This window comes from Apodemus sylvaticus, chromosome 2 (genome assembly GCF_947179515.1).
Source record: "Apodemus sylvaticus chromosome 2, mApoSyl1.1, whole genome shotgun sequence".
Taxonomy (NCBI): domain Eukaryota; kingdom Metazoa; phylum Chordata; class Mammalia; order Rodentia; family Muridae; genus Apodemus; species Apodemus sylvaticus.
In genome coordinates, this window is record NC_067473.1 from 32,444,253 (window position 1) to 32,457,801 (window position 13,549).

Below are 13,549 nucleotides of genomic sequence, written 5' to 3' on the forward strand. Positions count from 1 at the left end.
ATATTGAGTCATCTTCCTAGTCTCTTCACCACAGTTTTTCAAGGTTCCATTACTACTAAACCTGGACCTAACCAACTCAGCTAAGCCGGCTGGCCTTCGAGCTCCAGGGTTATGGACGTACTCTGCTCTGTGGCTCCATGACTGTATTTTTAAGTAACTAAAGAAATTTCAGAGTGTACCTACAGAGCATCACCTTAAGGTTTACAGATAGATTCTTATTAACTGTTGGAAACCTGGTATTTCTCATTGCCTGTGAGGTCCAAATAGTATCTGTGCTGCTGCTGTCGTCAGGTTAGGTGTTTGAGCACCACAGGTTATGCTTCTCGGTCTGGCCCTCAGACCTAGCTGCAGGAGGCATGCCGGTTGCTCACCCTCCATGGTCCTTGACTACTTTCAAAGAAATGGAAATTGTTTTTTAGATAGAAGTCATGAATAACAAAAATTTTTGAATATCTTCCTTACACTGTTCTCTATGATTTATTTTGTGATACTGTTTTATGTAAAATATGTGGATCCTGAGTGGTCCACCTGAAGTTTTATATATGTAGGCATCCATGAAGGCGGAGGCTCAAGGTGCAGATACAGAACAAGTGTGCTGTCTTCTAAGGCGCTCTCTCCCTCTCAGGCTTCCCAGGTTGCATCCTTCCTCCGGAAGGAACCACAACTCGGTTTTCCAACACCACAGTTTAATTTTTACCTGCTAAAGGAAATTCACAGAAATAAAATAATGTTAGTGTATTCTGTATGCTTTTGTGTCTGGTTTATTCCACATATTTCTTAAGAAAAGGTAAGTGAAAGCTATTTTGGACTTTGTCATCTTATTTTATATCTTTTAAATAGTTCTCCCCTTTGATCCTTTTCCTTATTGCAGGGTTTGTGGACACATTCCTTTAAGTATGTTGAAGATATCTTTAGATATCTCTCCTTTGCTTAGAGTGTCAAGCTAAAATACTTGACATTCCATTAAGAAACTGTGCTAGAGGGCTGGTCATGTAGGCTACACTTTTACCCTAACACCGGGGAGGTAGAGATGAGCAGAGCTTGGTGGACCGAGTAACTTCTGGGCCAGGTAGGGCCACACAGTGATACCCTGTCACAAAAAGAATAAAATCAAATAAAAACTGGTACTAGAGCAATTGGGAAATGGGGCACATGAAGTTGGGCAGATGGGGAGGAAGGATCTAGAAGGATTTGAGGGATGGGAAAGAATATAATTAAAATATATCGTATAAAAGAACTTTCAAATACAAAAAATATTTACCCAAAATCAGTTTCAAATTATGGAGTTTGAGCTTCTGAAGCAAGCGTGGGTCTCAGCCCTATAACCCTACTACTTTGGAGGCTGGCGCAGAGAATTGTTGAGTGTAAGGGTGGCAAGAACTGAATAGTGAAATAGGCCGTATCAGCTTTGGCTACAGGCGAGAAACTGTGTGAGAGAGGGGGAGGGACAGTGAAGAGCTGAGAAACATTTACGTGTTTTTCCCACTTTCTATGAGGAAATCTCATTGGTTTCTTAAAATTCCTACTATATTTAGCTAAGAGACATTGTTTTGTGATTATAATTTCGTATAATTAAGTTTTCCTTGGAAAACTATATGGCCTGCATGTAAAATTCTAGTTCTCAAGAAAAACACAAAGAGATCATTAAAATGGTGTTTTTAAATTTATATGTGCATATATACATACACATATATTTTTTTAGAGCTGGGTATAAAGACCTGTCCTTTTGAACTAAGTTTTCTTTCTTCTGGTTTACTTAAATATTTGGTAGCATATGCTACACATCAGGTTCTGTGCTAGAAAGTAGACAAGTAGAGAAGAATAAATATTCTTTGTCTTAAGGAAGTTGTAATCTCAGAGAGTAATAGGAATGTAAAGATAATATGTTCTTACAAATATTTAGTATTTTAAACAATGTTTTGAATACTAAATGGAAAAAAAAGTGGCTTATCAGGTTAGGGAGCTTGTATATTATATATCAACTATAGAATAGTCTTTGGCCTGTGGCTTCTCTTTGAAAATCTAAATTTTGGAGTACTTTGTATTTTTCAATATTAATTTTGCCTTATAATTTATGTTTTTATGCTAAACTTTGGGTCTTTTTATATCCAGTTAAGATAAAAAGTAAAAGCAATCTAATTCTTGTTGGTTTTCATCAACTGTGGACATAGAACTGTGATTTTTCTAGTCAGCTAAGATCCTCTTGGAGTCCCTTCATACTGTCGTTGCTCTAAGACATTTCTTTGGTTAAAATACTTAGGCCATTCTCATGAGGAAGAGAGAATCAACTGCAATGAATATATATATTCTACTGAAAGGGGTGCTGGTGAGCCAGTTATTTTTTAGTATTCTTCTATTACGTATTTATCCTTTTTCTGACGTTGCTAATGTTTTCTCTGCCTATTTATAATATCTATTCGTCATGAATCATGTATAATTTTCAACTAAAGAATTAAATAGCAGGCTTTTTTTTTTTCTGATTCATCAGTTGCAAATGATGAAGAACAAAAATACTTTGTTGAGAAAAGACCAGTTGTTGGAGAAACTTGTTTGAGGTGGAGATTTTCGTTTTGAGTTTGCTTGTTCATTTGGGTTAGGTTCTGTTATTTTCTCGTAACCCAAAGACTTAGAGCAGCCTGGTCACGTGTGTTGAGCCACTAGGCTAGCTTGGCTCCAGCCGCATATGTAGTAGAGGGTGGCCTTGTCTGACATCAATGAGAGGAGAGGCCCTTGGTCCTGAGAAGGTTTGCTGCCCCAGTGTAGGGGAATGCCAGGACAGGGAGGTGTGAGTGAGTGGGTAAGAAAGCAGGGGGAGGGGGATGGAGGGTTTTCGGAGGGGAAACAAGGAAAGGGATAACATTTGAAATGTAAATAAAGAAAATATCTAATAAAATTAAAAAAAAAAAACCTAATAAAGAAATAAACCTCATTTGAAGAACCTCCAATTCAGGATAGGAGCTCTCATCTTGACACCTCTTATATTAACAATGGCAAAAATATATCCCAAGAGTTGGCCTAAGTTCTTCTACATCAGCATGTCTAAATTGCAATGGAAATATATATAAAATACAGATGACAGCATCAAAATATTACCTCTTTTAGCAGCTCTGCCAATGTTCCCTGGTAGCCAAACTAGTGCTGGGCAGGCCCTAAAGCCTAGACTTAAGCTGCTGCTTGACATAGATCCTTGGCACAAGTCACTCAGGCAGTTGTTAGAAAGTTCTGCAATTTTGCAAGATATTGTAGAAACATTGAGTGTTATAATTATGAAGTAAATGGAACCATTTTGTTAAGGCCAACTACTAAAAGTTATATTCTAAAAATCCATAAATTGATTACTTGTGGTTTAAACTATATTTTATTGAAGGAAATATGCTATGGAGATGGAATTTCCTATGCTAGGGCTTATAAACCAAGTTAATTTATATTGTGAGTGACTCATAAATATTAGTATTACTAATCTTTGGGTTTTAAGCATGATCAATCCTTGGTCCCCAAAGAGCAAATAAAAAGTATTTAGCTTGTCTTTTTAGGGTCTAAAGCCTGTTTGGACATTTTTTAATTCTTGTTTTCTATTTCTTATTTAGCCGTATTACCCTTCAATCATAAGCTTAGATTTGTGACTTTTCTATTTTTGTAATTTATATTATGAAAACAAATGTTGAATTTATGTTTTAACTACCTTATCTTGAAAATCACCATTTATCAAAAACTTTTTTATGGTTTTGAAGTAACTTTTTTGTGACCTTTTATTGATTTATTTTTGTGTAAATACAAATACAATTTTGTGTAAATACAATAATATGATGTTGCACATCATACACCCCAGTCCCTGTCTGTTCATATTCTCCCCTTTCCCTTGCAGCCTTCACCCCCAATAAACACAAACAAGCAACAACAAAAAACCAAAGCATAGACAATAGCTCATCCTGGAAGCTGTGGTGTGTCCCAGTGTGTCCCACAGTATATCCTTCTGCCCACACAGCATCACTTACAAATGTTCACTGCAGAGCCTTTTGTCTGGTTCAAGATCTCTGGCTTCTGTGACACCATCAGCATTAGATCCTTACTGGGACTCCTTGGAGGAATTTTTTAATGATAAAACTACAGATGAAAAACACTGTACAAAGGACTTTATATCACATGTTAAAACTGCCCTGCTGTGTTAGAAGAACTTCTTAATAGTAAAAGTAAAGATTGAAAATATTCTAGCAAAGGACTTTATATAACATGTTGAAACTGCCCAATTGTAGATTTATCTGACTAAGATCATTACCTATTTATCTTTAAGACCACATGAAACATTGCACACATTTCCAGTGTCTGGAAGTATATAATAAGAATCTAGAAACTTCTTTATACTTACCATTCTATAATTTTTACAGTTGTACCATATCAGTAGCAGTTAATGGGACAGGTCTATGTAAATGTTATGTCATTCATAATTCAAAGTACACAGTAAGTATAAGTCAGTTGTATCTGTTATAGATCAGTCTAGAATATAAACAAAAGGAAGATTTAAACATTTCTTCATATGTAATTTACTTGATCTGCTGTTACCTGCTTACTAACTTGTAAGTTTCAGTAACGATGGGCACCCTAGTTTAGTTCATTGCTTTCTCCTTAGCAAATTCAGTCATACCAGGCAGGTATGGTGCTAAGTAGAGATTTTAAAAGTATTCTTACAAGAACTTTCTTTATAACAATAAAGGTTTATGTCTTTATTGCTGTTTTGAAAATACTGGCGTCTTTGAAAATAACTTTTTAAGTTATTATGTATGTGTTTTGCTTTTTTAATGTTCATGAAGAATGTGATTCTCTTAATGAATAAAAAGGTAGCCAAATGTAGACGTATGTACTTTTGATGAAAGAGTTGGGGAGCCACAAAGTTCTCATTTCTTGGTGAAATTAAAGAAAAGAAAATAACTTTACTAAGAAATGTATTACCTTTCCTTACTATTACTCCTGTTGACAATTTCTAAATTTTGATCATGTAGCAATTTTGATCGAAATAGCAATTCTGTTGAGACTCATGTATCTAGTCAGTCATAATTCTAACCTAATTCATAGGCTAACTTCAGCTTTTTGTTATATTAATATTTTATTTCAATATTTTTGTTCAATTCTATTTTCCTATTGAACTACTACCTTCTTTGGAATGAATATATTCTTATTTCTTGATTGGTTAATGCTGTATATATCCTCAAAATCATTTTTTTCATAGTCTGAAGATTCTTAATGGTTTAGGCATTGGTTATAATTTCAAGACATTAGACCTCTCAATCTAGCCGTCATGGTCAATGACTAGCATAGCAGAGTTGATGCCAGACAGCTTCATTCTTGGAGAATCTGGTATTCTAAAGATCATCAGTGCTATGGAGATGATTCAGTCTATAAAGTGCTTGCCATGCAAACAAGAAAACCTGACTTTGATCCCTAGAAGCCAGGTAAACAACCTAGCACAGTTGTTTGTGCTTGCAATGTCAACACTGGGCAGGTAAAGACATGTAGGTCCTTGAGCGTCGATGCCCATCCAGCCGCTCTTGCGGATTTTCCTCTGGCTTCCTTTGACACATGCACTCAGACGCACCTGGACACAGGCACATGTGTGTGGGGACACACACACACACACACACACATACCATAACCTTGCTTTCTGCAAGAAATAGGATATTATCTATGTAACAATAGCATCAGTGTGGGTCAATCTATTTAAAACAACACTTATTTGACTAGTGTCTGCTCTAGAGATTGGAAGAGTCAGTTTTTTAATGGCATACTTGTTTAAAATTTGCAGATTAGAGACTTGTTATTAATATTCTTGAGAATTTTCTGTGGTTTAGGCGCTTCTTAGTCCTTTTACATTACATTTTAAAACACCTGTGTCTTATTAGTCATTCCTGTTTTATGGATCAAAAGCCAGGAATGCACCAGTAACATGGGTCATGTAAGTAGGCACAGGTAAAAGTCAGCTAGTCTGATTGCAAACCAGAATTCTGAATTCTCTTAACTCTCATTTCTCAAGTTTGCCTTTATTTCAGATATAGTTAGGAGATTTTTCAAAATGAGAAAATTAAAAAAGCCAGGCTCATTTGAGAGATGAGATGTGAACTTTGGAATTTAAAATGCTTCTAATGAAGCTAGGGTTATGAGTCACTGCTTGGGCTAGGCATGTGGCGCCGTGGTAGAACAGTTATCCAGCATGTGTGTGGCCTACATTCAAGTCCCAGACCTCACAAAACAAACAAAGGCATCATAAGTTATTATCGTTGCCTGGAAAGTAAGTTTATTTGATAATCTAATAGGAATATAATATACATATAAAACTTAGGGCTATAATAGAACCATAATAAAGACTTTATGTACCTGATTATATGACTCAACAGTCATATATGTGAATGACTTTTATATTGGGACTGTGAGTCATAGAATGTAGTATATGAGATACTAAGTCATTTCTGAAAGGTAAAGATACACATGGTCTAATGCTTTTTCTGTATAAAATTACAAGTTTTAATAATTTTAAATTTTTCCAGGCTTTAATTTGTTTGAAAATATTTCAGAAATTACTTGTATTTGGTGTTAATATTGTACATGCATAAGTATGATCTATAATAATAAGTAGTTAAGTTATATGCTAACTTGATGGAAATGGGACATTTACTTATTTCTTACACACAGAAGAAAGGAGGGAAGAGATCTCTTGCCTAGGTTGATGCAGTGCACACAGGAGCTCAGTTTAGTGCTGTCTCTGAGTAAAGTTAAACTGTTAGGACTGCTCAACTTCTGGTAAACTCAGGTTTACCAAACTTTTGTTTATAGTTATTTTATACTGTCCTTTTAGGTCACCAAATATTAAATGTAAATACCCATATATAACCAGATGATCTTTTTTTCTGAAAAAGCAAAAAGATTTAAGTTATATATTTATGTTTGTTTTTTAACATTAACACTGCCCTACAAAAAGAAAGAACATGAATGTTTAAGAGAATAAATTAAAACACACTACCTCTGAAATTATAAGAAAAACACGTTTAAGATAAAAAAATCATTTATTTTAAAATACTGTATCCATTTTCTAGTTATTTAGCTTACAACTAGTTTCAATTTAGGGAGAGTCCTTTGAAATTATAATAAAAGTGTAAAGAGAAATTGAGTAATAGGCTTGGTGATGTAGTTGAGGCCAATGTGACATTTCTTGCATGGGAATAATGTGGGTACTTGAATTCTATTGGGAATACATCCCAATTGATGGCATGAAAGTCTTATTAAAGGTTCAAAATCATGGCTTGAAGTTGATTCCATTTCCTGGTGGCCTATGCTGTGCTCATCAGTAATCTGAATGAGGTGCCCCATGCCTGTTCATCTATTTGTTAGAAAAGTAAGGTTGAGGTAGAGAGGGAACTCAAGGTCTCATTCACAATCACTTAGAAGTTCAGTCCTACCGGGCGGTGGTGGCGCACACCTGTAATCCCAGCACTCTGGGAGGCAGAGGCAGGCAGATTTCTGAGTTCAAGGCCCCACAAAGTTGAGTTCCAGGACAGCCAGGGCTATACAGAGAAACCCTGTCTAGAAAAAAACAAATCCACAAAAAAAAAAAAAAAAAAAAACCAAAAAACAAAAACAAAAAAAAAAAGAAGTTGTTGAGCAGTCCTAACAGTTTAACTTTACTCGGAGACAGCACTAAACTGAGCTCCTGTGTGCACTGCATCAACCTAGGCAAGAGATCTCTTCCCTCCTTTCTTCTGTGTATAAGAAATAAGTAAATGTTGCATCTAAGAAAATCATTAAATCTGAATAAATCTATAAATAATATATACTAAATCATTAAATCTATAAAAAACTAAACCTCATTCTGTTATTTAGTTCATTCCAAGAGGTTATTCTATGCATATTCTGTAATGATATGTCTAACAGTGATAAACTGTGCTTTTGTATATTGTCTAGTAGTGTGTGATTTCCCAGCCAGGGGGACAGCCACTTTCAAATCTAAGTGCATATCTGCATTTCTAAGACTAACATCTTATATATGCACAAAATAAAGTCTTAGAGTGCATACTTTCTAAGCATGTATTATGTACCTCATGGTGATAAAAATGTTCCCATTGCAGTTTCTGAATGCTGGGCTGCTTTCCATATCCTAAACTAAAGCAAATCACCAAATGTAATGTAATTTATTGTTAATACCATTTTTCAAAATTCATGGAAATGATACATCTCAATAGATCGTGTATGTGGTATTTTAGTAGTGAACATTGATTTGAATTAAGTCAGAACTTAAGAAAATGGGACTATTATATTATACAGATTTGTTTACAATTTGGCGTCTTACAAAGATAATGACACATCTTGGTGGATTTGGATTTCTAAACACTTTTGCTGGTTAGGCAAAGGATAAGTTGCACATAGGTTTTATAGCTTTTTATGAATAGACCATTTTGTTTTGGGTCAAAAAATAGGAGGAAAATTTTGGGAGCAGTGTTTCTGGATTTTTCATGTCATTAGTGTCCAAAATGCAAGCTGCACTCTTTTAGAGTCTCTATTTTATAGACTCTAAAAGCAAAATTTCTGGGCAAATTATGCTTTTTAAAATTATTATGGATACATGGAAGACGTTGCAAACTTGTTTTGCCCTGTGTGGTTATTATTACTAGTGTTTTAAAAGTGTCATTTATTAGGAACTTTTGTAATAAAAATTATTTGTATATAAAAATCACAATTAAGTTGGCTAGTGAGAGATCATGTAGAGAATGCCTTAATATAATATTAAGATTATATAATTAATCTTATAATTCTTCTGTATGATTAATGCAGATTACTGAATTCATTTATATTTTTTTCAGATTACAACTATGATTTTCTTAAAACAGTTTTCTGGGCTAAAATGTCATCTTTTTATATTCTGTGGTATGGCAGATTACTGTTGAATTTAAGTTTTTGTTTAAAAAAAGTATCATACAAGGCTGTTAGAAATACCTTTGCAATGATAAGAGGCTGGCTTTGTTGTGGAAAAAAAAAGATCTGTTTGGAAATCAAGTTTAATTTAACAGCACTTTGAACTCCTAGTTAATATAACTGCTTTAAATTTACAGACAGTGGGAGTAGCTCACCGTTACCCAAGTATGCTTCATCTCCCAAACCAAACAACAGCTACATGTTCAAACGGGAGCCCCCAGAGGGATGTGAGCGAGTGAAGGTCTTTGAGGAAATGGCGTAAGTAATGTCTTCCCTGTCAGCTGGGATCTGAAACTTTTTACTGAGATGTTGATTACAGATGAATCAACTCCTCCTCTGTCCAGCTGATACTTGTTCCAAAAGCAAATTTGGAAAAGAGAATTGAATAGACAAAAGGTCCTTCAGTGAGGATTGGAAGGCTACTAGAAATGCATGAGCCAGAACTGTAAACTGAGAAGTCCACCCTTAGTCTCCCCCTTGCCCTTCCTGTCTTTCCTTTCTCCCTTTCTCCTTGTTTCCTTTCCTTCTCCTCAGTTCTTTCTCTCTGCATTGTCACTTACTATTTTTCTCTCCTTGTATTTTCTACTTTAAAAAGCTCCATTTTTTAATCTTTGAGATTTTTCTTTCAAAACTGTTAGTTTAGTTGACTGACAGAAATACATTTAAGAGTAAGACTAGTGACCACATGCAAGAAGCTTGCAGATGGTCTGTGTTTCTGCAGGTCAGAGGGAAGGTGGTTTCCTTCTGTAGACATGTCTAGCGTGTTTACTCATGAATTCATGTTTTCTGTTCTTTTTTATTTTAAATTTTCAATATTGACAGGTTAGGAATTAAATTAGAAAAACAGGTGACTATGTCGCTCTTGGTGTACCGCATTCATTCCTTTGTCCCTGTGGGTACCAAATGCAGACTGCTTCTCTTGCATCCCAGAAGGGAACAGAGACTGTACCAGAGTTAGTTATTGGTTAGTTTGGAGAGTGGGTGTGGTAGGAATACGGACTCTATTCTTTTGGCTGATTGAAAGATCACAGAAAACAGTTTTTCCCCATCTGTATTGATAGATGTATATCTAAAGAAGCAGAAAAAGTTGAAAGGGCTTAAAATCAAATAAACGATAAGTAACATCTCTATTTATACTTTGTATTAGTGAAGTTCATCCTAAATGTGTATAATACTCAAGTACAGTGTAGAATTTCTTTTATATACCTCAATGATTGGAAACAAACCAAAGATCTCTAAAAATTTGTCCGGCCCTTTTGAAAATTCTTTTTTCCTTAAATGTCATTTCAATACCCTGTATGTGATAGTCTCCCAGCTACCTGTGCTATGGAAGATGTTTCTCCTCTGTGTGCACATAATTCATTCCTGCCATTCATATTGTAGCCGTTTTAGAAAACTCCAATTTATTCACAAAGTACTTTAGAGTAATCTGAAAACTAATTCTGCTTTATGGTTTTAGGTCCCGTCAGCCTATCTCGGCCCCTCTCTTTTCATGTCCTGACAAAAACAAGGTTAACTTCATCCCGACTGGATCAGCTTTCTGTCCTGTAAAACTTCTAGGCCCTCTCTTACCTGCCTCTGACCTGATGCTCAAGAACTCCCCTAATTCTGGCCAGAGCTCCGCCCTGGCAACACTAACCGTAGAGCAGCTCTCCTCCCGTGTTTCTTTCACATCTCTTTCTGATGACACCAGCACAGCCGACTCCCTGGAGCCCTCTGCCCCGCAGCCATCACAGCAGCAGCAGCTTCTCCAGGATTTACAGGCGGAGGAACACAGCTCCACTCAGAACTATGTGATGATCTAACAGAGGGGGAGCTGGCCTCCACCCATGTTCCATGGATTGGGAATGAGATCTCAGACATCTATCTGCATGGAGTGACAACTTTCTGAACACCACCAACAGCAAAATACTTAGCATCATAAAATAGCTATTAACACTGATCTTGGCAGGGACCGACTTCTCTTCAGCAGTTTTTGTGGAAAGCAGTAATGCTTGCAAAAATGTGTGTGTCATTCAGCATTTAAGTGGAGACTATGCATTTCATAGTATGTCTGACAGATTAGTACTGTGTCCTGTGTTTTGTTCCAAAATTTTCAGTATGAATAAGCTCTATTTCAAAAAGTTGCCTGTCTAAGTAGAAAATGTCTTGCTGTGTTTTGTCCTATGGAAAATACTGTACTTCAGGATTATGTTTACAATTGATCCAGGTGTTTGTTTCTAACTTCTATAATACATACAATGCAAAAAAAAAAAAATGGCCACAACAGTTGCACAGTGCCCACCCAATGGCCTAGCTTCAGGTACTTCAGTTGAAGTCTAAACTCAGGTAACTTGGAATGTATGTCATATTGGGATATTAAATATTTCACAGCTACAAAGCTAAAGAGGGAACATCACTCTTTTGCCTTTCCTTGTTTTATGCATTTCCTTTTCTTCATTCCATTCCACATTAGAATAAGAAGTGCATTCATCCCTAGGAGATGATAATCCTGGGTATGGGGGACATGAGGAGAACCAGCAAACCTGTGGTGTGTGACATCACTTTTGTCATGTGGTTACCAGTAGAACAACTGTTGCATTCACTGTTTCAACATGTGTAAATGTGGCTTTTTTAAGAAAAAAAGTTGTGTTGCTCAGTTAATGAATGACTGTTACAATGTTGCAAATAAAGCTTCAGTAGTAGACTGTACATAAACATTCCACATTGTGTGTGATGGAATTTAAATGCAAGAATGGCTGGATTTGATTTCAAAGCAAGTGAAGTTTTACAGAAATAAGTAATTAAGGATTTTCGTTTATATTGGCCATTGGGGTCATAATTGCTACTATTTTTATCTAAAGACATATTTATGTTTAGCTTCATTTTAGAAAATTCTAATTTGCTGGTTACAAAGTGAGACTTTTTGGTTACTGTTTTCCTCAAGTATTTGATAAATGAGTTGTATTCTTGTAGAGAGAATGTGTATGTCTCAGAACCATTGCAGCATAAGCAAGCAGATTTCTTGTTGACTTACAAGAGCAATAGCTTAAAGCTGTCTCATTTAAGCCTCAGATAACACTATCATGAATAATTTTTGTTAAGACGTAGAATGTGTGGAGTGGAGCAGAACCCCAAGTTAATAGCCTTGAACTTGCAGACTTGACAGAAGTTCTCCACAAAGTGTGAAGAGAGCCATAGAGATTCCTGTTGCCACCTGGAGAGCCTGACTTCAGATTTTTTTTCTGCAGCACAGCTTATGCAAAAGTAAAGGGAAGCTTTTGTATTTATATTCCATTGCTTTCAGTTCAGTTAGAGCCTAGAGTTCTCTCATTTCCACCTAAAGTGTGTGGCACATTTTTTTTTTTTTTTTGGTGTTGTTGGTTGGTTGATTTTTGTTTGGTTTTGTTTTTAGAATTAGGGGAAGAAGTTGCTTACAGTTTATGTTCAGGGTTCCTTAGATCATTCCTGAGTTTTTCTTTGACTCTTCTAAGGAGTCGATGAGTAGAAGGATGAGCTGATGAAGTGACACTATGTTAAGTTTTACAAAATGCTGTGCATGTATGTGCATACATGTGCACCCAGATGTGTGTGTTCTGTGTGTTATTTCATCACCTCAGTCGCTCCTTTCCACCAAAGTTTGCAGTAACACTCTCTCCTGAAGGTGCGTTCTGGCTCACAGTCAGTGTTACAGAGACTCATGGAGAAAAGGACTCAGTTGACTCTTGCCATTTTCACAGGGGAACCTTTTAAAACAATCTTCTCAGCAGCAGACACCTTTAACCCTAATAATCTCAGGCCTTGACAAAAATACTATATTTTGTAGATTATGGTTAAAGGAAGAAAATTACTAGTTCCGTAAGATAAATATGAGCTCCATTTAACTTCTGATATCTGGGTTAGCATTACATGATGTGTTGGTCGTATGCTCTGCTTTTGTCTAAGATGCAATAGTATCATTATCAATTTCAAAAAGATGGACTGAATATGCTTTTTTGGTGATGAAATCTATGTACGATATTTATAGTGATGTGCTTTTATTTTCTCATGAGAAACTAAATATTGTGTTGTACATTTGTTTTTAGCATATATTAAAGTTTTGAACCAAATGTGTTAAAGCTTATGCTTTGCCATGTAAATTTCCCAGAAGTTGTTGAGCTCAAATGTATCCTACATCCAGCTGTAGAAACTTGTCAGAAATTGTTTAAATTTTGTATATAGGTGTACTGTTTAATTTTAGCCACTGCGCTGAACAGTATTCAAGTTATATAATATGGCTTTACACAAGAAATGTGTGGCTTCTGTTTTGTATTTTTTTCAGTATAGAAGTTCCTGTGTCTTATTTAAATAAAGTTATTAGTAAAACTGGAATAGTTTACATGTGTTTTTAAAAAGACTGGTTGTCAGCAAGTTACTCATCGAGGGGAATTCTGCCTTAAGTAATGGCAGTATTGGTGCTTGCTGAGTTCCTGACCTGTAGGTCTCAAGCTGTGGGGCATCTTAATTGGATCAGATTTCTCCAGTTTGGTTTCCTCTTGACATTTCATTTGCACACTTTGCATCCAGGGTAACAAGTTGGATGTTTGGAGTCCACAGTTTTGCGCTACTTCCAGCT

At 35.8% G+C, this 13,549-nt stretch overlaps 1 protein-coding gene across 3 annotated transcripts in view; it reads left to right on the forward strand.

Annotated features, from left to right (window-relative positions):
* Glcci1 (glucocorticoid induced 1) overlaps positions 1–13,305 on the forward strand; it is a 75,844-nt gene extending 62,539 nt beyond the window's left edge. For all 3 annotated transcript variants that reach the window (XM_052173236.1, XM_052173237.1, XM_052173238.1), the window contains exons 7-8: positions 9,093–9,213; positions 10,415–13,305. In XM_052173236.1, coding sequence (XP_052029196.1) covers positions 9,093–9,213; positions 10,415–10,760 — 467 coding nt within the window. In that variant the 3' untranslated portion in view covers positions 10,761–13,305. The remainder of the gene's footprint in view (positions 1–9,092; positions 9,214–10,414) is intronic.
* Positions 13,306–13,549: the final 244 nt, after the last annotated feature.